The sequence below is a fragment of the Coturnix japonica genome, chromosome 13 (genome assembly GCF_001577835.2).
Source record: "Coturnix japonica isolate 7356 chromosome 13, Coturnix japonica 2.1, whole genome shotgun sequence".
Lineage (NCBI taxonomy): Eukaryota > Metazoa > Chordata > Aves > Galliformes > Phasianidae > Coturnix > Coturnix japonica.
Window position 1 is genome coordinate 13,156,517 of NC_029528.1, and position 25,191 is coordinate 13,181,707.

Below are 25,191 nucleotides of genomic sequence, written 5' to 3' on the forward strand. Positions count from 1 at the left end.
TATGTTTTTAATCATACACAACATATTTATTTGAATAATCAAATCCAGACTGACTTTGCTGGGGAAAAAAAAGTATTCAGAACTACAATTTGTTACATTGGTTTAGTTTTTAAAGCTTGTTCTCTAATGAGATGATTTAAAACAAATGAAACGATTCCATAGAAGGCATTTCTGGGTTATCAGAATTCTTAAGGCAGTGTAATAGAACTACAACTTCCAGCTCATACAGTCATTGGCAATACTGAGGAACTGATGATAACTTTAGCATTTTTGGCTGCCTTTTCTTTCAGAAGACCAGACAAGAGATGTTTTTTAATGTGTACTTAAATATATTTTACTCATAGTTGCACAGAAATGAAATTCTCTAACTTTGAATTCCCAAATATATTGGAAATGCAGACGACGTTTACAAAGCATGTATATTTAACATTGTAACTCCATATGAAATCTGGTTGTTTTCTTCTGAGAATCTATGTAAACTGCATGGAAGATGATATCCTCCTTTGAGTTGTTGTTCAATGCACAATTGACTTTAAAAGGGAAAATGTGTAACCCAGTCCAAGGCAATTCTTAAACCAAGACCTTGGCAGAAGACTGAAGTTCTTAGAAAACCTGGGCAGAAATAATTGGGTGAATTCCACTTTACGAAGGGATGGGGAAATAACTTTTCCTACAGTATTCTTCAGTGGTCCAAAGTTGCAGCTTTTCTTTGAGAACTGAGAAAGTGATTATTATTTTTTCTTGGAAAAAAAAAAAAAAAGCACAAAAAAGAAACCCAGCGAGTAGTTGTATAAGAGGAATCAAGTTTCTCCTCCTGCTTTCTAAGAAATTTGGGTGAGATCTTCCAACTAAGAATCATAAGATGATTGTCTTGTTGATGTGTCTTCTATAAAAGAGTGGCGGCTTATTTTGGGCTTAGAGATGTAGTTGAAGAGGAGTTGGTGCTAACAGAGAAAAGCTTGTTCCTGTGTGAGGTTAGAGGATCACGTAGAAGGCGCTTCACATTTGTGGGCAAAGATGTTCTCGTTCCTGAGTGAAGTTAGAAGGCCTTGGGGAATACATACTTCCAATTAGTGGGTGAAAATGTACCATCGGTAACTCATCAGTTGTATGGCAGGCAAAGGATTGTATCTGTAGATATTTTATTCATCTGGAGAGCTGTGCACAAAGGCAGCTTCAGAGCTGAGTCACACAGACAGACCTTGACAGGCAGTTAAATATCCAGGGGATATTTTTGTGTTGCTGAAAGGTGATGTCTTTAGGGTCTTGGTTGGGGTGCTGATATTTGCTCAGAAATCTCCGTAGTTATATGTGTTAGGAAGTGGGTTGCAGAAACAGAAAAAAAGAATGTCTGCTGCTCAACTTTGTTTTGATTCATTTGTGTGCGCCACTTTAGGTTATATTTCTACTGTTGCAGTTCTGATCTGAAAAACAGGTTGCTTTTTTCTTTTCTCCTATGAAAGTAGTGAGCTGCATTGGTATATATTTCATGGGTCCTCTGATATTGTGCAGAAATCATTATAGGATAATATGTGTTTGTTAGAAGATAGTATTCTTTATGTGAGGAATACTCATGGTACTCTATGATTAGTGTATAGTAGGTAAATACACTGTAGGAAAACCTGATTTATTGAGTACTTCATTAAAAATGAAATCATGGTCCTTTTTCGTTAAAATTGAAAGTATTTTTAATGACTTCTTCATGATTTTAGTTCACTGAAAAATGAAGTATCCTGAGGTTTATGGATTTTGGTAGACTTTGATCCTGTATGTCATCTTCATTTAGGTCTCATTTAATATTTCCTGCAGCATATTTTAACATGCACTGGTTTCTTGAACCCCTGTCTTTTCCATCAATCAGAAGAAGGGGCGTTCTTTGGAAGTAATCGATGATATGTGCTACAGAGGAAAAATCCTGTAGGATGGAAATATGAGAAGGCAATGGAAACGTGTCAGAATTCTTAGTAATTAGTAAAGCTAATTATTAAATTATACTCTAAATATTTTGCTAATAAGGTACAGTAGATACTATCAGAACAGCTGTTTTTCCTTCTGCCCTAATTTGCAACTCTGCAGCTGTTTGTCTAGTGTGTGTATAAAGATGTCTTGTATAACTACTATATGCAGATTTGATATGTTTAATACACAGTGTCGTTATTCTGCCTGATATGATGAAAGTTCAATAACTTGACTCATATGTTCAGACAGCTTGGACTCAATCAGTACACGTAGTGACTGTCTGATGCCAGCAAATCCAATGCAGTATTGCTGGAATTGAGTAAGCTAGCAGTCTGAAAGCAAAGCAGTAAAGTTGTCAGATACGGATTTGTTTTCAGTGGTGTATATTCTTTATCTGTTATCTTAGCTGTAAACAACCATTCTCTAACCAATTTACTCCTTGAGTCTAAACAGAAGAATCAGGTTTTCCTTACGGCAATAACGTAACTGTAGGAATAACTCTAAGACAATAAGCAGAATTCCAGGAGTAAAACAGCTGATAGGTTAAGTAGCTGGACAGTTAGGAAAAAAAGCAGGAGGTGCTTCAAGATGAAGGGAAATCATATTAAAAAACCAGCACAGTACCTCTTTTCCTTTTAAGCCAGTTCCTAACAAATATGTCTGATCTTGCTCCTGGTAACGAATCTGGATATTGTACACTTTATCCTTGTACAACACCATCAGTACGTATGGATGAGTGGTAGTTTTTCTTGAGCTGTCTCTTACTAAGAAAGTTCCATCCTGAAAGATGAAAAAGTGAAAGATGACATAAATGTCACTTCTGGTTTTGAGCTGCACAACAACCTTAAGTAGAGCATTCATGATCTACTTAGTTTTTCTTTTTAATCTGCTTTTCTTTTTCTCTTCCATAAGACTGACTGCACTATTAATGAAGAAAAACGTTCAGATTGTTTCTTAAATATTGTATCTTTTAATCTGCTATTTCAACCATTTTCTGTCTGGGTAAACATATGCAAGATAAAGCCCCCTACTGTCATTATCTATCTTGGAGCTCTTACCTTATTATGTAATTTACCTTCCCTCTTCCATGTGACTGCAAAGACATACAGGTAGGCTATTAAAGAGATGCTGAGAAGCCCCAACAATTTAAAGAGTACCTTGTTTATTTTTCGAAGAGCTGCCTCTGCTTCTGGCCGGCTAACATAAGCGACATACCATTCGTCATTTAGTGAATCCTGTGTTTTGTGTGGGAGAGGACAGGGAAGACATCTGTCAGTGAATTAGCTTATGATGTTAATGGAGTAAAAGTAATATTCGAAGATATTTTCAATTACAATTCAGTTTTAAATCTTAGATTCATAGAATGTTTATGGTTGCAAGGAACCTTAAAGATCCCAACTTTCCTGCCTTGGTCAGAGTCACCTTTCTCTTTTGTCTGCCTGGGGCATCAACATCCTTTGCTTTTATTTCTCTCTCTCTCTCTCTCTCTCTCTCTCTTTTTAATAATTGTCTAAGATACTTGTACAGACTTCCTGTGATTATAACATATACACTATAACTATACACGTTCTCATGGTTTTCTCTAACCTTGGCATATTTAAAGCTGTGTGAAACAAAATGCGCCTAATGGGTATGAATTCTCATTGTGGTTTTGTGGAAAGTAATTAATATGTAGTACTAATTTAAAGCAATTGTGCAAAACAAGTTATCCAGCGGGCAGGTCATTCTCACACTTTGTTCTACAAGTTTTTTTTGCTGCTGTTTTTTCTGTTTTCTTTCTTTTTTTTTTTTCCTCAGTGTAGACAAAATAAGTCACTAAATCTTAATGCAGAAAAGGAAACTGAAAGTAGCAACTACCATCCTGACAATGTCTGCTACACAGAAAAAGAAAAGCTTTGAAAACAGTTCTCTCAAAATGAGCATATTTGCTGTGTTTAGTTATTACAGTTAACGCTTGTGATGTTTTTGTACCTCATCTTCATCTGTGTTTGTCTGGTGAGCAGTCTGCCTGCTAGGAATGGGCAATGGAGGTCTCAAATCAGCTGTGCCTCTTGAAGGAGATCTGCTGTTGTTGCCTTTAAGATTTCAGAGTAAGAATAGAAAACAATATCAGGAAATAATTTCATCTGGGGAGTGCATACGGGTATATGGTGGTGAATCTTGACTTTGCAAGGCATGATGAATTTGTATCACTCTGATGATATGTTTCAAATTGATTTGAAATCAGATTTAGACTAATGTATAAAAACCACATTCACTGCATAAATTCACTCTTAATGCACAGGTAATTTTTATCAGTTGAAGGTATCTCCAATTTCTCTAAAAGTGGAATTAATATTAATAGATGCAGCATATTTCACATGGAAAAGTGTTTTCTTCCTTTGTCGAGGCTATTCACATGCCACAGTGATTTGTAGGTAGTGTTGCTCAGCTTTCAGTGTTGTTATTGGAGAAAAATATTTGTATGAATTTTGGCAGTGGTTTAAAAAGTCTATAAGCCCAAACTTTGTGTAGAAGAAAATCTTCTTAGATTCAGAATAATGTACTGAAACTGCCCTGCAGCCTTGAGCCACTGTTTGTGCATAAAATCCACAAGTATAGGATACAAACCCAGGGGAAAGCGAGGTGGTAGTGAGCCACTTGCAGACAGGCTTCTAGCACTGTGTTAAAACAAAACAAAATAAACTACTCAGTATATTGTGTCATTGCTGTGCAACATTACTATGCTTTTAAATACTGATCTGGACTGTAAGCTTGTTTTACAGAACATGGCATCTCCCTGAGTCCTATGAAGGATTGAGAACAGCCTTCTCTTTGTTTTTTATTATTTTCTTTGATGTAAGTAGATCCACCAATAAATTGGAGCTCAGTATCTGGGTGTTTATATATATGCATATTATATACATATAAAAAAACAAACATTAGAATTCAAAAGGAATGAGATGGCAATAGGTGAAACAAACCTTTCAGCACCAGGCATACTGTTGGATCCTGGCTTAGGCAGGGGCTTGATAGATTTTGATGGGAATGTATTGGAGCTGTGTGGGGGCAAAGATATCTGTGGCACTGCTCTTTGGGGTATATCTGTAGAGAAGAGAAGAAAATGTAAAAGTTGCCTTAGTTAGAATGAAGAAATCCCATCACGTTTCTGCTGTTTAGTTAGATAAACTTAATAGAGATTTTTATTTCAAAGTCCTTGATATTTTAGCTATGGACTGTAATCTCGTATGGTCAACTAAGGGCTCAATATTAAGGAAACTGAGAGTAAAATTAGATTAAAAATAAAATAGAGCAGACTGGAACATTTACATTATGTAAGTTACATTTTGGACACTACTGAAATGATATTTTTCTTGCAGCATCCTTAGGCCTCAACTGTAGGTCCTATGGCCCTGTTCTTGATGGAGTCTTAGAGACAAGGGTAAGTTATAAAGATTTGGCCAAATGTTCTGCTTCTGTTATGAAGTCGCTTTACAAACTGAGTAATAGGAACTTACAAAGAAATTACTACTTATATGGAATGCTTATTACATGAAGCAAGTTATGCTTCTGAAATTGCTCAAAAGAAAGAGCTCTAGAAACTTTAAAGTTAGAGAAGAAATACTTACGGTTGTCTTCTTCCTGAGGAACCAAGAGAAAACAAATGTTAGCAACTCATAGCATGCTGTTTTACAAAGCAAAGAGCTGGAAGTTGATAAATTTTGATTACGTTATCTAGGCTATCTAAAATGCTGGAGTTTGTCTTCATACAACACCAAATAACTTTTAAAGTTCTTTTGTTGAGGTGCAGCTATTATTTACAAATAAGCAGTGAAGTACAAATACCATACAAGATGTTGACCCAGTGTATTGTGAACTTTCCTCATTCCAGAAACAAAGCACTGTGAAAGATCCATCAAACAGAAATGTTTACTTTTCCCAGAACTATTAGTTTTACAGGTACTTTATTTTATTGTAGTTCCTATATCTTTACACACTTGCTTTGGGACTATACTTACTTCAGGTCTTTTCTGTTGTGCCCAGCCCTGCCTGAAATGAAACAGAGAAGACAAAATATGAATCGAAGATGGAATATTCCCCATTCACTTGATGTGCATTGGGCTATATTTTCAATTAATACACAAACTTCTAGTAAATTATATTGTCCCATAGAACTCCACAACATTGGGACCCATGCCATTCTATGATTCAGTGATTCTGTGATGGCTGGAACACAAGATGAACCTTCAAGCCTTCATTTATTTGACAGATATTCTTAACTGTTTAGCAGATCTCAATTACTTCTTTATTTTGTTTCAAAATCGATCACGCTATTCAGTCTATGTTATCTAGACAATTATCAATATTTTGCTATAGGATGCTATTTGCTCTGGGTTTTGCAGGCTCATAATAGGAGAGCAAGCCTTTTTTCTTCCTAATACTCCACACAAAATATCTTTGGGATTCACAAAACAATGTTTCTTAGAGCAAGACCTTGATCTGGTGGTTAAAATATGGATCCTATGTTTCTTTATGCTGGTAGGAGGGGAGCCCTGATGTGTGATGGCTACTTGAGCTAGGACTTGACAGGCAGCTCTTATTGCATTCTCTTTTCTGCAGCAAACAGCACATTTATGAAATGTTAATATATAACTTAATTCTTGTTAAAACAAAACTTTGATGTGTGTAGACAGTACTGGAATGCAGTAGCATTTAATTATACCATCCTACATTACTTATCCACATTTGTGTTTAATTTCATTTATATTTTCATTATTATTTAATTAAGTAAATGAACTCTTACTTTGCAGGGATTTGCTTCCTTAGAGGAGATGGATTTCCTCTTTCGTATCTATCACTTGGTGGTACAGGAGGTTTTGGCATCATTGCTAGTTGTTCTCCCAGGGCTCTAAAGCAGGAGCAAGATGATGAAATAAAGGCAAAAATTTATTAATGTGAAAAAACTGATTAATATTGGCATCAAGAGTCTCATGTCAAAAGGCAAAACAAAACTTCTTACCTTAGCTGTGGAGTTAGAAGCTGCGAAACAACAAGGAATAGTTAAGAGCTAAGGATATCAAAACAGGTTAAAAGCATGTAAGGACCAAACTAAAAGATCTCACCTTCTCAGGATGGCTTGGCTTCCTCCCTGAAAATAATAAAAGGTTATGTTTAGAAAAAAACATAACTGCAGATAATTAAACTTTCTATGAGAAAGAAGTTTTGAATATTATCAATGGCAATATTTGGCAAATTGAAGCATGAGGACTCCTGACATAGAAGCCAGACAAAGATTTTGATTTTATAAGCACTGGAAGAATTGCAGTATCTTGATACCTTGATAATTCTGTGATTCTGATTCTGTGATCTTTTATAAAAGGAAAAAGTTTTGATTTTCAAAATGGCATATTTTACAAAAATATTTTCCATGATTCAGCTTTGAATTCCAGAATGCTTCCATACTGATGTGTACCAAGTAGATAAGGAATAGAAACCATGAAGTAGTCTGTTTCTTTCTTTGTAAAGTACAGTATTAAAGTCTGTAACAAATGCCCTTCTTCCTTCCTTTCTGTGTTTAAGTTCTCAGCATTTCTTTTCAGTCTGGTAATGAACTACATAGAGATTTTTATTATCCTTGTATGCAAAGCTGTTCCCTCTTTTAACCTGCTAAGTTTTCCTATGATCATTCACTTAGCTTATTTTATTCCATCGTTGTGCTGTAATCTCATAATGTCTTTCTGATCAACCAGCCCTGATCTGCTACGTAAGTATTTCTCACGTTATTTATTCCAAAACAGATCACCTTGTACTTTAATTCAGTTATGTACATTTAGTTGAGCCTTGATCTTTTGCATGAATTCTATTAGACCTGACAATTTTGATTATTGCTATTTGTACTAACATTCAAGCTATTGATAAGCAAATACTGACCTGGTAGTGGGCTTTCTCTTTCAAATGGTGGAGCAAGGCGATCCAGTGAGGGTTTTGTGCTTCTGTCTATAGAAGGAGCTGGGGCTAAACACAAAAACTGTGTAAGACATTGCGCTGGTACAGGTCGACATAACTTTATTTTGCAAAGCTATTAACTGTTTAAAAAAGTATTAGAAAATGAAGCTGAGGAGTTACAGGCAGTGCTATGTAGCCCATTGACAAAGAAAACAACAGCTGGACTTACGTTTCAAAGGCTTAACACTTCTGTCATTGTTGCTTGGCAGAGGAGGGAAGGCTGGCAGCTAAAACAAACATTTTACACATGGTTAAAATCTGTCCTTTCTATTTTAATGTACACATCATCATATCTGACAGTCTTGTTAAGCACAAAGAATTGGTCTCTTCCCACTATAAGATGGGTAGGAGTCATTAACCCTCCTGAAGAATGACCGACGTGTGGTTCTTTGTCTCATATAGAACCATCTGTCTCATAGGGAATATTTTATAGGGATGTTCTGAAGGACTGTTCTTATTGTGAGAGCTGGGTCAACAAATAGTGCAGCAATCTAGGACACAACTAATGAGAACTTATAAGAAACAAAGACTGTGAAAGAGTTTAATATCTGACCCATCAAATTGTATTGTTCCATGGAAAAAAACCCACACTCTATAAGAGTTCAACTATTTTGACACCTTAAAAACTTTCTTATTCCTCTACACATAATAATTGAATAACAATTTATTTATTACACTTGGATTCCTCCTAGGTACTGTCAAAGTAAATAGGTGAAGTATTTCATTTGCTCTGAAATATCAAGAGAGAAACATACAGAAGCACCTCTTCCCCCAAATGAGGCTGGTGATGGGCTTGGGCCAGGCCGCTGGGGTGGTAGTGGAGGCTGATGTGATGATCTGGCTGTTGGAGGCCTGTCTAAAGAAAAGAAAAATCCCAAGCTCAACAACTATGAAAACGGTTTTGTTATTTTATTCTCATTAGATCTTTATGAAGAGATGTTGCATACTTGATCTGATGTATCATACAGATATTATGTTAGTGTTTAATGGGCTGTTGCTTTATGATAGTGTATGATTTAGTGTTCCTTTGGGAGCTAGATGCTCATCTGTCCCCTTGATGGTGGGACTGTACCTGCCTGGTAACTCATTCTGATCAAGGAACAACTGCTAAAGCTAAAATAGTATGTAAATTTTTCTTAAACTTTATGCAGGCTCCAAACCAAGAGCCAGATTGTGCACACATCACATGAAACTTATCTTTAATCCAACAGAGCTTGTCTGAAGTAGAAGATTTAGCTTTAAAAGGTATAAAGATATGAACTTGCAGCATCTGTGCTGCTTTGAGATAAAGCCTTCTATATCCCGTTAGCAGCCACGTAAATGTAAATGATAATGTGAAAACATTACTTTTTTTATTTTTTTCTAGTAATTACCTATATAGTCTGTGCTGTTCGCAAGTGACTTGGCAGGAAATATGACATTGTGGTGTGCTTCATCATTACTGGATGGAGGTGGCTCATAGCCATCACTGTCATGTTCTGCTTCCTCAGTTTCTTCCGTTGGTGATTCATAGTCAGCCTCGTCTTCCTTTTCCTGGTCATCATCAGGGCTTTCATAGTCGTCATCTTCATCCTGATCATCCTGACCAACATATATAAAAGATGAGTGCTATAACAGGTTACTTTTTTGCAGTATTCTACAGACTGAATTCGGACTTTAGAAACAATTCTGAAAAAAAAAATAAAAGAGGTTTGTGATACAGGTCTGGATACTCTGACCAGAACAAAACCAGACATATACCACTAGTATCTTATTGGGCCCTAACAAGATTGCAGTGTAAGCATGGTAGCGGTCATTGCACACATCTTCTGTGCTGTCTGCCTTGACTTACAGAAGAAGTATTCTTAGACATTGGGGTTGTTTGCTTCGTCTAATGAAGTTTACCAGTGCATTTAGTATGCTGAAAGACAGAAAGCATCCTTTGCAGTCTGTCTGGCTTTGAGAAATTGATTGGATTTTTCAAAAAGTAAACTTTATAGAGAACAAAATAGCAGGATTTTGCCCTTGAATAACACAGTAACCTTCCATTTTCTAACGATTGCTTTCAAGAGCTTGAAATAGGAATATAAACTTTAGCTAGTCATAATTTGTGAGCTTGTACTTGAATCAGTGGTACAAATCTGCTGTTGCAAAGCACTGCCTCGTATTACTGGGCAAAAGCCCATTCCTCAGTGAAATTTGCATGCAGCTACTCCAATCATTCAGGCTTCTCTTTTTCCTTAGCCTAACACCCCGTGCTACTGACTGATCCATCCATACTGTCTAAAGTAGGTAATGCAAGAAATAATAGAGATTACAGAAAAGTTGAGTCAGTCTACTGTTGGACCAGTATGTTATGTTAGTCCTCATACTTACAAATGAAGACCAGCCATCATCTTCTTGACCGTATCCTGCATAAAGAAGTTTAAGCACAGTAAAATTTGAAAATGTCAAGACATTATTTGAAATAAAAGGACAAAAAACCATCCCAAATTCATTCTGAACCACAATGCCACAGTTCCTACTATAGCAGCAACAATGTAGGCCTGTCAAAGGCAGGCAGACTGGCATCCGCAAGTAGCTCATGCAAGGTTCTACAAATAACATTATTGTTTGAAACTAAGAGTAAAACTTTCCTTATGTGAGATTATACAGTGTCTCATCTAGTTTGTCCTGTTCTTCATGCTTTAAAAATCATTTGAAGTAGAATGCTCTCAGAATAAGCACAGCCTTTGTATCTCTTAAAAATTGCTATGGCAATTAAATCTAAAGTCATTTTAATGTCAGTAGACCTGGGGGAGCATTCTCTCATTAGTACAATTGTTGCTGAAGTGTGCAACTTTTTGCTATTTCTTCAATTTTTCTTTTATGCTTTTTTTTGCTTTGCCTTGTCTCGCTTATCGTACTCTACAAAGAAGAACCTACTGGTTTAATGTTTTTACACACTATTTGTGCTTAGAGACTGTCAGTACGCACTTACCTGAGTTTTCAGGACACTTTTGTGTTTGGCCCCTGTAACAAAGATATAAACAAATAAATTCCTTCCAATTGCAATTTTTAAACGTTTTATGTGCACTAAAATGTAATGCACTAAACCTAGTACACTGAATTGCTAACAAAGCTAACGTTTAGATTGTAAAGTAAAATGAAATTTGTTTTAATTAGTTCAACTTCACACAAAATACCATAAACACACTACTTTATATTTCACATACAGTCACCAAATGTCAGCTCAACTGTCCTGAATACAAGGCCAAGTCAGTGAGGTGGTGTGTATGAAACTAAGTGAAACTCAGTGAGTAAATCTATCGGGAACATCAGTCCTTGGAATAGAACTTAACATATAATATATTTGTCAGTAAATTGTGATGCATTTTGAAGTGTAATGATGTACAGGTCTGTAAATTCCATTAATTTTGACTCATTAATATAATGTGTCCATATTTTATAGCATTCTGAAAGAGTAATTTACTCAGTTAGAAAATTGCATGAAATTTGTATCTTTATTGGTTTCAGACATGACAGAGGGATCCAGGTTGTTCATGAGCTCAAACACTCCTATTTTTAACAGACAGCATTAACAACACAGTTTTATTTTATATACTTCGCAGGTGATCCCTCTGACACACAGGTGTTGTGGATCAAACCAATAACAGTCCAGGAAAGATTTGACTGATAACTTTTGAAAAGAAATCAGAGTTTTTCACTTACCATTTTGAGAAGAAAGAGATCCTTCCTTCATTTCGGTTTATATCTTGACTTAGTTTACTCAGAATGCTGTTTAAAAGAACCACAGAAGTAGTTTTAAAAATACTCCTTGAAACCTGGCAGTCACTTTCTTAGCTGCTTTCCTCCCATTTTACCACCATTAAATGAAATGTTATGATTTGGATTTATCGTTTACTATGTGGTAAGAATACTTAATTTCTCTTCTTACTGCAAAGCTACACTGTAGCATAAAGAAAAAGGAATGGCTTGTAACTATGCAGCTGGATGTTGGACTTCTTCACATGGAGAAGAACCTGTATTTTTGGATCAAATTTCAATATCAATGTTAAGCTCAGCAAGCCTTAGAAATTTGGGGTGTGGTAGACGTCAGGCACTAGAGCAGTGCTTTAAATAATCATCTTACATTTGTATTACTTTGCATGAGAAAAGCGGATGCTATTTCAGGAGTCAGCCTCTTTTAAGCCTATGGTCACAGAGTTGAAATTAAGTGCATCTTGTGGCAACTTTTCTTTTTGTCCCCCTTCCTCCACAGTCACTATATGCACAATTAGGTGTCCATCCCATCAGTTCCATGTCATAACATTTATGCAGGGCAGAGCTACAAATGAAACGTAAGAAGAGTAGATCTTTATGTCTAGAGAGATTTTGATGTGTTTGTCATCAGTCATGCGTAGTTTATGTACTGTGTTAAGGGTGAATAACAACCAGTGAAATACAGTCCTCAAAGATCTTTAGGCCAGGAGCGTGCAGTTAAGCTGCACTTATTGCTGGCATCCATACCTCGACAATGATGTTATTTCAAAGAAAGCTTTTGTTTCAAAGAAAACATGTTCTGAGTCATACTCTGATTCTTACATCTCATTTCTTTTAATAGGAAGTCCACTCAGAAAGTCCTGCGGCAGCCAAAGCAAATGGGTTACACACATATGGTTGAAAATACCCCAATTGACTTGCTGATATTAGACAAGTCTAGCAGAATGTGGAAGTAAAAGTATTATGGAGAAAAATCAGGAACCAAATGGGTCTGCTTATGTCAGATTCTAAATTCTGTAAAAGCTTATTTTTCCTGTTTGTAAGAGTAGATTTATTTGCCATAGATCTTAGATCTGGCAATAAACTTTCTAACAGTATTCTAAAATCATTGTATGTGTCCAGGAATTGCCATTCTGTTACCAGTATCTTGTTTTCCTTCCTGTTTTGTATCTTTTTCTGCTACTTACCAACACTGATCCCCTAATTATCTAATTTGGGCATCTCTTTCATGTATAACTGCTTTTCTGGGCTGAACCTGAGTAAGGCAAGCTTTCAAGTGCTCTAGCATTTAACAAAAAGCCAATAAAAAACTGCTATTTTTGTAATCCTGAGCCAAGTAAATGCCTGCTGTTCCCCAGTATGTACCAGCAAGTATCAGATAACAAGTAATTTCATAACAAATATCTAAAAGTGATAAAATGGGTGATTTTAAGTTAGAGATGTGGACTCAAGGAAGACTATGAAAATAGAGGAAGAATGTTCTGGGGGGATTCTTTTTTAGGACTTTTTTGCAAATTTCCAAGTTGAAGCAAATGTCATACTTGCCCCTTTTGAAATAAATACATGCACAAATGTTAACAACTTAAGAATGGTTACAGAATTATCACTATCTCAATCTGGTGTTGTCACCCAAGCAAACTCTACGAGGGAAGAAAATACCTGAATTACAAGCTTCTCTTTTTTCCTGTGGATTCGATGCTTGCATGCACAATAAATCTAGTGCTGCTGGTGATCAGTAAGTTGCTGTGTGAATAGTAAGACTCCAGTGAAACATCAGGAAATGTTCTGGTGAGAACTGTGCCCTGCTTAGACACGTGCTTTTGTAGAGAAGTGGATTACAAAACTTGTGTTTGGCTGGTTCAGCATCATAGGAGAGGCTGAGGAAGTGTCTTTCAAAATATTGAGCTCAGTTTCTGCTAAAGAAGTAAAGAAAAGGCCACGGGCTTTAAAGTTAATAGTTGTTTCAGTTTAGAGTCCCACGGGTGTGAATATGACCTGAGTGTCTGCAGGCTTTATGGACTGAACATTGGCTGGCTGTTGTGACAATTTGCATCACCCAGTTTTGAGGGAAAACTGAAAGAGAAAAGTTGCTCATTGTATTCGCTCAGCAAATTAATCATTTTCTGCTTAAAATCCAGCATGTAGTATTTGAGTTTATTTTAAATGGTTCAAACCAATGGCTTAGAAAAGAAAGCCTGGTTTAAAATGGTAACTTTACAAGCAACTTCATTACAGAAGGTACGTGCAAAGAGCAGCTGAGTCTGTAGCTATGTGAGGAAGGAAGTACCGAAACCACACTGCTTTCTGAGTTGTGGGAGTGTGTGATAGGGCAGGATAAGGCAACAGCTCTTGCAGAAAATGTTACTCAGACTTCTCTTTCTCTTTCTGCCCCCTTCACCCGGCACTTAGCTTAAAACTGGCAGGAAGTTAAAAAAACCCACACAACTACAAAAACACCAGTACTCCTAAAATGACTTTTGTTTGGTTAGTACAGATATTGCTGAAATGAATAGAATCCTTTCTGCGTGTATTAGGAAGAAGAACTTAGGACAGGTGAAATAGAAAGAGGATGAAGTGCTCTAAGGCCAGAAAGTCGCATAGCTTGAATGCTGCCAAGGGCATAGTTTGTGATGGAGGCTTTGTTGTGGCCTTTGAATAATGTCTGTTGGGCAGATGCAACATTATTATGTTGCCTTCTAAACAGACTGAGTATCAATTAAGTTTTAAACTCCACAACCTTTCTGGGCAGCCTGTTCCAGTGCTCTGTCATCCTCAAATTAAGGATTTTCCATATGTTCAGATGGAACTTTCTGGGATCCAGTTTGGGCCTATTTCTTCTTGCCCTGACACTGGATAGCACTGAAAAAAAACCAAAAACCTGGCCCCATCCTCTTGACTTTTGCCTTTAAATATTCACATATATTGATAAGATCCCTTCTCAGTCTTCTCCAAGCTGAACAGTCCCAAATTTCTCAGCCTTTCCTTATAAGAGAAGCTCCAAGTCCCTAATCTTCTTTGTAGCTTTCTGCTGGGCTCTCTCTACAAGTTCTCTGTCTTTCTTGAACTGAGGAGCTCAGAACTGGATAGAGTACTTCAGATGTGGCCTCACCAGGGCAGAGCAGGGTGGGAGGAGAACCTGCCTTGACTGGCTGATCACACTCCTTTTAATGTACTCCAAGATACCACTGACCTTCTTGGCCACAAGGGCACACTGCTGGCTTGAGTTCAACCTGTTGTCCACCAGGACACCTATGTCCTTCTATGCAGAGCTCCTTTCCAGCAGGTCAGCCTCTAACCTGTACTGATGTGTGCAGTTATTCTTCCCCCGATGTAGGTCTTGACATTTGCCCTCACTGAACCTCTTAAGGTTCTTCCCCACTTAGCTCTACAGCCTGTCCAGGTCTCTCTGAATGGCAGCACAGTCTTCTGGTGTGTCAGCCACTCCTCCCAGTTTCGTATCATCAACAACTTGTTGAGTGTGGACTCTATGCCTTCATCCAGATCATTGATGAACATGTTAAAGACCAGAGCTAGTACCAAGTCCTGGAGAGCACCTCTAGTTACAAGCCTCCAACTAGACTGTGCTACTAATTACAACCCTTTGAGCTCTGTCAGGCAGATGGATTTCAGTCCACCTTGTTGTGCACTCATCTGTCCCATGCTTGCTAAGCTTACCTATGAGGATGTTGTGGGAAACACTGGCAGAAGCTGTCATTCACCTCTGCTTTTTTGAAAGAGGAGGACATTATGTAAATTTCTTACTGTTTAAGACTGCAGCTTTTACTCTGCAGAAAGCAGCATGACTTCCAGGCTGTGCCACGTCTGCAGGTTCTGAATGGGTCCCATTCAGAACTCTGTACACGTACCACGTTTGAACTGTCAGATGTAATTATGTGCTTTATTGCAGGGATGCAGTTTTGTTACTGCAGATTTCCACAAGTGCTAAGAGAAGTAAGAGAGAAAATTTGTTTTGTTAATTGTGCTGTTGTTTGTTTGTTTGTTTGTTTTCCTTAAATGACAGTCAGTTCTTTTTCCTACTAAAGCTCTAAATTCTTGTTTTAAACAGTGGCATTCCTGGAGGATTTCCCATCCTACCATCCCTTTTCCACATACAGTCACAACATTCCAGTGAATTGCTTCTCTGTTGGTAAGTGAAGAAGTCTCTGTTTCCCTCAGAGTCTCAATAACCATGGTTATAATAAAATGGTGCTATTAGTTGACTATAACTTCAGAAATGCCAAGACACCTGGGCATCTTTTCCATAACATCTGGGCTCACTTACTAGCACTTCATACACCACTACAGCCTCCTATCAGGAAACTTATTCTGTGAAAATGCAGATATGATCGTAAAAAACACATCGTGTTGGAGACTTTCAAGTTCAAGTATTTGTATATCTGATCTGAACAGAGGTGTCTTCCTGCCCTCAGATCAAGCAACCAGTTTAACTGTGATCACATGGATTTGACAGACCAGACAACTTTTCAAATTTCTGCAGTATTTTTAGCATCACCAAAACATCTCACACATGCTCTGATGCATCAGAAAAACTAAAGAAGACTATGTCTCTTAGCAAGATCAAGATATGCATAGAAGGAGAGAGCCTGGAACTGGGAAGTGAACAAAACAGAAATAGCCATTTTTGTATGACTTGAGCTCCTCTTCCCTTGCTTTGTTTATAAGACCATGAAGAGCTCCAAGTCTCTCATCATTAGAAGCAAAGAAAATCAATTTAACACTGATCCAAACCTTCCAATCTGATTTATCTTTATCACCCACCTTGATGAAAAAGCAAACAAAGAAAAATACTTTAACTCCTCAACTCACAATGAGTTAAAATAACTTTTAATGTAAAGTGATGTGGCTTTACTTACGGCACTCGGAGTTTGGGAAATTTCTGGATATCATTTTCAGACATGTTCTGCAAAAGAAGCATACAGTATAGATCACAAACACGTGCTTTTTGTTAATATATATATATATTTCTAAAAACTTAGGGGTAGAGTAGAATGTTCCCTGTGCTACTGAAGTGAAGCAATTTGATTGCAGGTTCCTAATAGCCTGAGTTGAGATGTGCTAAGCACTGGCAGCTTTACTGATGCTCCTGCAAAGAGTGTTGGCCTCTCTATCCTTCCACCCTGTTGCGCCACTCCAGATATAGGATGGATAAACACAGTGGGCTAACTTTTGAGGAATTGTTTTGTTTAGTCAATCAAAAGCTTTGCTTTGGAACTTGGATGATAGGCATGTTCTGTCTGTCTTTCTTACTGCCAGCAGTAATTAGTTTCTATTCACATATTGGTTTAAAATGGCATCAATGTTTTTAAAGGCACAACAAATCTTAGCTGTGTTTTCCAGCACTGTTGTGCTTCTGAGTACATTTGTAGGAGTAAACTAAAGCAAAAATATATTTCCTTTATGGAAACGTCCTGCAGGATTTACTGAAGCATCTTGTTTTTTTCTAAAGACCTTTTAAGCTTCTCACTGGAACTCTATTGTGGCAATAAACCTGACAAATGTTACGGGGTAAAACTCTCATAAATGGCAATTTTGCCCTTTTAAATCTTGGGGAATTTTATTGAAGTAAGTTATGTGGAATCCCTCTGGTTTTATTTCTACTGCATCTCAACTGGAACATTTCTGTAGTAGCCAGTAGATACAGAAACATGACTTTGAATCTAGCAGGTTATTCTAGTGGATAAGATAGCCTTATTTCTGCAGTCAGTTTTACCAAGTAGCTCTGACAGTAGACCCAAAACCTGCATACAACTCATGCTAATAGTTTCTTGTGTTGAAATATAATTTGGCAGTTTCCAATAATTCAGACATGAAAAGATGTTTCTTAGAAACGCCATCCATAGAGAGAAAAAAAAACCCCAACACGATTGCATTGCAGGCTAGAATATTCCACTTGTTTTTAACAAATGAATATTTTTTATGCTATAAATATAACAAGTAGGTCAGAAGCGTAACAACATTCATCTTAGAAGAGCTGAGGAGATGCTTGTTTCTGAAAACATACTGCACTCTACGTCATTTATTTGCAGAAGTGCTTTGGAAATAATACATAACATTATTATTATTATTATTATTATTATTATTATTATTATTATTATTATTATTATTATTATTATTATTATTATCAACTTTTGTCAAATTAGGTCAAGTTCTTGATACAGCTTGGGCTAATGCTGATTTAGACCCAATGACACGTTCCATATTAGTTTCTGTGTTATTATTGATCACTGAATATATGTTTTGCTACAGAAGAAACCTGATTTTGACTATAGAGGCACAAAATAGTGACTGCTGCAGAAAGCTGGCCGTTCTAATCATGTCCATGCCTTTTTTAGTAGAAGACTACTAGCAGGAGATTATGGAGCTCGGGAACATGATTTAGCAGTGGGTTGTTAGGGTAAGGGTAGTATGGTTAGATCGAGGTTGTACTTGATGATCTTTCTAACATGAGCAGTTTTAAGACAGTTAATAAATATTAGGTTTCTGTAGTTAGTATTTGAAAACAAGTATTTCCTATAAAGGAAGGGATGAATTCAAGACAAAATGAAACAACATGCTTGAGTTCCCAGAATTCTGGACTTACAGCAAAATGTCTGGCTGATCTTTACTTCTCATACTTAAGTAACAATCTATGAACTGACTATCAGTTCAAAGGAAAGAAGAATCAAAACAGCCATTGGATTCAGGGAATTTTACAAACTCTACTTACCAAAAACCTCTGTCCATTTATACTGTGCTTTCTCACAACTTTCTCACAGTCCTTATACCTTAACTGTCAATAAGAAGAATATTATTATTATTACATTGTAATTATAAGAAACAAAAATACTTAAAAATACTTAAAATGCTTACAGCTAACTATGAGTAGGTGCTTCATGTTATGCTGTTGCGTGCTAACACCTATTACCTGATCCATCTTAGGAATCCCAGTAGTTCACAAAATCCTCACTGTGATAACGTTATAAAACAAAGCTGCAGCTCATGACCTCACTTAGATTTTATTACTTTTTGTTTTTAAACACCCTGGACTACCTGAATTGCTCTTTTTTTTTTTTTTTTCCTGTAAATGTGTGTTGTGTTTTTTTAAACAACGATCCTTCAGTGGACCTGAATACTCCCATTCCTTGGGAATGGGAACACTAAATTCCCCACATTCTAAACCACCTTCCAGTTTCCTGTTCCAATAAAAAGATCTGGAAAGTGGATGAGGAGGTTGTAGTACTGAATACAATGAACAGCTGTGAAAAACAGCAAAAGCCTTAATAGTTTGGAATGATGAAGCTTTGATCAGATTCATTGTTGCGATTGAAAAGCTTCCTCTGATGGACTGAAGCATTGAATTCTGCAAATCATCCATAATATTTAGAAAGCTTTTCTAAGTTATGTTTTGCAGTTGCGTCTGGGACATGGGTAGGTATTTTGGGATTTGATTTAAGAGTAAACTGGGGAATTCATGGGAAAAAAGCAAACAAACAACAACACAGCAAAATAAACCCTAGACATATTTAATGAGACGTGACTCATAAATATTTCCAGTGGGAACCTGAAGATTTTTGCTTGAACAGAAAATCTGGATGCAATTGCCACACTTGGAAGAACATTTCAGTGTGTTTGAGACCTTGTCTCTTATTCTTAAAATAACTGATGAAATACACTGTGCAGATGTTAATTATAACTCTCAGGTTATTAAGAATATGAATATCTGCTTTTGCTCCAAAAAAAAAAACAAAACCAACAACAAAATACACCACAGCAGAGATCTTTAGAAATTATTTGAAGTTTTGGTTCTTACTGTTCCTTTTACCTTTTAAATGCGTAGTTGAAATTATTGCTGGCTGTAAGCTAACACACCTAGAATCATAAATTAGATTTTACAGTCATTACTGATGAAGAATTCTGAATTGGCAGATATCTCAATTAGTCAGAGGAAGTACTCATTCCTCTTGGACTTGAACATGGATTTTGAACATGCAGTATATATTAGTCAGTTGAAAATAAAGTACTCTTAAGACATAGCCCTTCAGTGATAGGGAAGTTCTGCGAGTTCTTTGTGGAGAAGAATCTGGTCACTTATGGCAGTAGCCCAGAACTGTTGGACTTAGGCAGACATCATCTGATACAGACTTGTGAGGCAATTTTAAGCAGCTTTCCTTTGCCTAACTCACCTCTACAAAAGCAAGGAGTGTCTGGATCAGTAGAGAGAAGATACTCGAAAACTGATCTACCAAGGCCATTCAGTTACAATTAGAATCATAGAATGGCATGGGTTGGAAGATCAATTTAAATTTGGAATTTAAAGGTCATTTAGTTACAACCCCTCTGCAAAACTTGCAACTAATCCTTTCAGCACTGTTGGGGATACGATTATCAGCTCTTTCAGGAAGTCTTTTCCTTCATCATTCTCTAGGAAATGGTGCTCCAAACCACCACGAGGGAGTGCCATCATTTTTTTTTCTTATTTTCTGAAGCTGACTGTTCATAACAATGTAATCTGCCTCATCTCTAATTCTTTGTTTCATTTTACTGTGCTGCTGACCCCTGCATTAGAGGTCTGCGGGTAGTTGGCAGTTCTCTGGAGATTTTGTAGACTTTGCATCTGGTCTGCTCATTTTCATTTGTTTTTCACTCTAGTTTCAACTGTGTCTCAGATCCCCCAAGAAAACTCAATGAAAGCTGTTGAAACAAACATTTAATTTTGCATGATTTGAAAAGCAAGCCCCGGACTATTTGGTTTTACAATAGAAATCTGACAACTCACTGAATGAACCAGCTATGCTGGCGTTGCTACAAAATGTTCCCTCTGCTGAATTTTTTCAAACATTATTTCCAATTACTTGAAATTGTTCCCTTTGAATGACCTGAATGTGAGATTCTAGGCTGACAGCTTTGGTCTTTTGGAGGAACATAGTTAATTGATGGATGGAGCAGGCGCTCTCTGCCATGAGCTGAAAAAAAGGAGGAATTTAAAGAGAATAGATGGAAATTTCAGTAAAAATGACTCAGTTACACACTCATGGGCAATCACAAATGTGTCGGCATTGCTGTGCAGAGGATATATGTGAATTGGTGTGTTGTCTTTCAAACTGTTTCTTCAGTGTAGAAAGTCCTTCACAATGTAAAATGAAGTTTGTAGATGGTCACCAGTGAAACATCAAGAGAAACAGTAGTTTCTAGCTAGTCACACAAAATAACTTAAGGAAAAGTCATAGTGAGAGGAAGAAAGACATGGCTACTTATCTTGAGCCACGAGCTTTGTCCGGGAAGTTTTAGAGCAGAGAAGGCAAAAGCATGAGAAAATAAGGAGTACATGTATCTGCAACTGTTATATTCCTGGATGGATTCTCATGGAATTTTTAACAAGCAAAGATATTCCATGTTTCATTTGCAATTTCAAAAAAAAGATCTCACTTCTGAAAACCTGGCTGGGAAACCTGTAAATTTTACTTGTTAATATCTTCTACTGCTCCTAATGGATGTTATATCAGCAAGTCTCAGAATCATAGAATCATAGAGTATCCAGAGTTGGATGCAACCCTCAAGTATCATTGAGTCCAATGATCTCCTGGCTCCACACAAAACAGACCAAAAATCAGACCATATATCTTAGAGCTTTGTCCAAACTCTTCTTGCACTCTGGCAAGCACAGTGCTATGACCAGTTCCCTGGTGATCCTGTTCCAGTACCTGACCACCCTCTCGGTGAAGTTCCTTTCCCTGGTACCCAGACTGTCCCCTCCTTGTTGTTGTAAGGTGTACTTCTTCACTGAAAAGCCACTTTAATCTCTTACACTCAATTTAAAATATACTTTCAGGTTTCATTTATAGCTTTCACTGGCTCAGCTTCTTAACTGCCAGTGATTTTGCTTTTATTTTTGAAGAAAGTTTTGCCTATTATAAGCTACGTCAATTTAACACAAAGTCACAGTAATCTGTTCCTTCATTATATGAAGATGAAACACAGTTAAACTTACCGTCTTGAAATATTCTGCTAAGTCATCTGGATTCCATGTAATCACCTCTGAACGATAGGGAATGTTTCTCGAATCCATTTTTTTCTCCCCTGGGCAGTTAGAGAACGTTCATTCCAATGAAGCAGCCATATATTGTCTGTTTGTGACCTCCTTCAGCAAGTCTAGTAGCTCCTTGCCTAATTTACCCAGATCTCTCTAACTCCTTTCAATTTCAGAACTACGTTCTTAGCACATCCACTGCTTCCTCTAATACAAAATGGTCTCTTCTCAGAAAAAGCTGTCAGCTAGACAGCCTTACCACTTCCTCTGGGTGAATATAAATAAGTAAATAAGGAAGCGCAGCAAAGTGTTGAAAATGTTTTGCCTGCTACATGTAATAAACTCCCATACACCTTATTTCTTTGTAGCTGCACATGTGAATACTTCCATATTAACACACTGTGTGGTATAGAAATATTGGCATGTTGTCTGCACTTCTGTGCACTTTTTGTCCACACAAGACCCTCAAAACCAGGAAATATTCACTTCTTCAGCATATCTCACTACCTGAATATCACATAAATATTTACTTTTGGAATTGTACATAAACATTAATTAGGAATGGAATTACAGTCAGCATTTTTTTCAGTCTCTTAAATTTAGGATGATTATTTCTCACTGAAAGTAAAGCACGGACAAACTAAGATGAAAACTTGTTATTTGTTCATTATTTCTCTCCCCAGCTCTGTACTTCAGGTACCTCCAATGAGGAATTTATATATAGAAAAGAATCCACACAACCATAACATCAACAGAGAAATGTGATGTACTGCATCAGTCCTGTTTACCCAGTTAATGTACTGTCTCTTCAGTAAGTTCCTTTGGTAAGACTACATTCAGTATTTCCCAGTGTGCCTGTTTTTTTGTTGCCCAGCCTGTCCATTCAGTCTTTTCTGGATGCAGAGCTTCCTTGAAGACATAAATGCTTGTGGTCATTTTTACCATCAGCTCCAGTAAGTAGACAAGAGATGGTATTTTGTGAACTTCCAGTGTTAGAAAGAATAAGTTCACCTTCATCTTAGATCTAGAATTGAGGAAGAAATAGGACTCAATTAATGTGTGAGAACAGATCTCCAAAGGAGAAGCAGTTCTGATGCTATAACCTTAGCAGTGGCAAGGTAAGGTTAAACAATGTACCTCTGACTCCCCATCATACAGCATGTCTTTTAACAGAGAAACAAGTTTCTACCATCTCAGAGACAGGAAGCAGATTATGCTGTAATTCCTAACTGTTCTATTACATATTTTCATTACCCTTCATGTGGTTCTGGAATCTAATTTCCATCCCAAATCCAGTGTAACAGCCGTAATTTCAATTGTATTATTTCTTACTTGTACTAATATAAAATTAATTGATTCTGTTACGGGAGAATCACAACATCACTTATTCTGATGCTAAGGAAGAGAAAATCAATCACCTTTAAGGTCAAACTCCTAGTTTAGAGAGTCACGTCCATCTCAACATTATTATCTGCTTGACTCACTTGTATCTCACTGTAAGTGCATTATCGGTGCATAACCCAGCTGCACACATAACTGAGCTTTCTCTTTGTCTTTAGCTTCTTTTGCAATGTGATAAAAAGGCAGGATTTGGTGGCCATGCCAGCCTTGTTGCCAGATTGCATTTTCAGCCCATGAATGTGCTTGAGCATTTCAATGGAAAACATGGCTCAATTCATAAAGAAACATGGGTGAGTCATGGTTCCCAGTCCCAACCAAACTACCTGGGAGTTTTTATTTTAAAAGATACCTTTTTTTTTTTTCTTTTTTTTTTTTTTCTCAGTAGCCCAAAAATGCAACGTGGCAAATCTCGTATTTCACAAAGTGAAGTCATGATTATGGAAAAATAAATACTTCATTTTCTCATTTCTTCCCACATTTGCACTTTTAGTATTTATTCACTTCTTCATTATTGCTCTTTTTCTCTTCAGTCACTCTTGTTACCTCCAGAACTGGGACCTTCCTCCAGTGCCCCTCTTTCCTCCGGTGTTCTCTGCAAAGAGAAATTCAGTTGCAACTCTGATGGCCACCAAGGAAATAGAGTGAAAAACCTGAATGTTCACAGTTGTAAAAGCAAACATGCCAGAATCTTCAGTCACATTTGGGTGGGAGTGTAAGAAGGGTGTCAGGAAATCAACCGCATTCATTTTTACAGAGGAAGACAGAATGACTGCAGAGATAGCATAAAGGCGGTTAAATGAACTACAACCAATAGCTAAAAGAGCAAAAGAGGTTCCAGGGAAATATGTAATGTATTACAGGCTATGAAATGAAATTAGGTCAACACCTTTGTTTCAGAGGTGGCAGCCCTCACTGCCCGCTCACAGTTGTTCAACCTTTTATTGCAAGAGAAGACAGAAATGAAGACACAGTAAGTGGGCAGCACAAGAGATGTCAGTTCCATAATATAGTTTGTGACATGCTTCAGATGGCAATATTACATGAAATGGATTTTAAGCTCTTAGATTTTCAAATGCTAAGCATATCTGATCTTATAACTGCTACATTGTTTTGACTTCTTTCCCTTCTTTTTAAAGAAGTTTATCTGTAATACTCGATGCCTTCAGTGACACAACCTTCACTAAAAAATGTGTCTCTTCACATAAGAGCTGCCAATGGAACATTTTCTCTGATTCTCAGATGTACCAATGGTCTGGTAACTTACATCTGAAAATGTGTGATTCTGATCATTGCAGACAGTGCAGGGGGGAAATTCACACTGCCCACATTCTGCTGCCTTCAAAGAGCCTCAGTGTTTTCCATTTTCTCTCACCTCTTTCTGGTGGTATTTTGTCCCACAGCGGCCTTTAAGTGGAGTGAGGGACTTATTTTGAGCAGCTTTCAGAATGGTTTCCTTTTCTAGAACAGTTCACTTGTCAAAATTTCTAGTGCCAAGCAAAGAAAAAAGTTCCAATTTCCAATGAATTTAGTCTTCGTATTTACCTCAGACCAAAGTGGACCGTTTTGACATTTGTTTTTTGTCCTGCCCAACTTGATATTTAGAAGACAGAGATACTTTCTTCCTCTAAAGCCTAAACTTGCTCTTTTTACGTTGCATAACGATATTCACAAGCTGTATACCCGTCTATCGACACATTGGCAAAGTATTTTCATTTTTACACCCCCCAAAAATCACCAGCGTAATGTTATACACTGCTTGCTTCCTAGAAGAACCACTGAGCCACAGCTTCTCCTCAAACCTCCTCATATATTATTTCCTTAAATCTTAGAGTCTAGTGTTAACCTGGAACTTGCTGTGTCTGTGTGTTGAGATCCACTTGAGTCTTTCCGACTTAAAAAAGCTCTTTTATAGGGTTGGAACTACGAGCCTTCCTCACCACCTAGTGGCGAAATCATAGACCAACACAGAATGCGAGTGAGCAGCAACAGATTCTGCAGCAGAGATGGCACAGCGAAAGGTTGACCCTGTACAGATCTGATACTTGGGTTATTTATGTGACACTTAATGGACACAGCCT

General features: G+C 37.2%; 1 protein-coding gene and 1 long non-coding RNA gene across 2 annotated transcripts; one reads left to right on the forward strand and one right to left on the reverse strand.

The window, feature by feature from the left end:
- LCP2 (lymphocyte cytosolic protein 2) lies at window positions 1–21,941 on the reverse strand. Its single transcript, XM_015876353.2, has 21 exons — window positions 21,674–21,941; window positions 18,413–18,475; window positions 16,560–16,606; window positions 11,635–11,700; window positions 10,904–10,935; window positions 10,300–10,334; window positions 9,318–9,525; window positions 8,700–8,800; window positions 8,114–8,171; window positions 7,870–7,953; window positions 7,062–7,087; window positions 6,959–6,978; window positions 6,743–6,847; window positions 5,958–5,988; window positions 5,568–5,580; window positions 4,923–5,043; window positions 4,570–4,619; window positions 3,931–4,034; window positions 3,117–3,194; window positions 2,584–2,739; window positions 1–1,915 (listed from the first exon to the last, which is right to left on the reverse strand). Exons 1-21 carry the CDS (start codon window positions 21,749–21,751, stop codon window positions 1,790–1,792), a joined length of 1,602 nt encoding a protein of 533 aa, XP_015731839.1. The 5' UTR covers window positions 21,752–21,941; the 3' UTR covers window positions 1–1,789.
- Window positions 15,576–25,189, forward strand: LOC116654050. The gene is made up of 3 exons (XR_004308911.1): window positions 15,576–15,832; window positions 22,396–22,536; window positions 25,026–25,189. It is a non-coding gene; the product is annotated as an uncharacterized LOC116654050 (long non-coding RNA).
- Window positions 25,190–25,191: the final 2 nt, after the last annotated feature.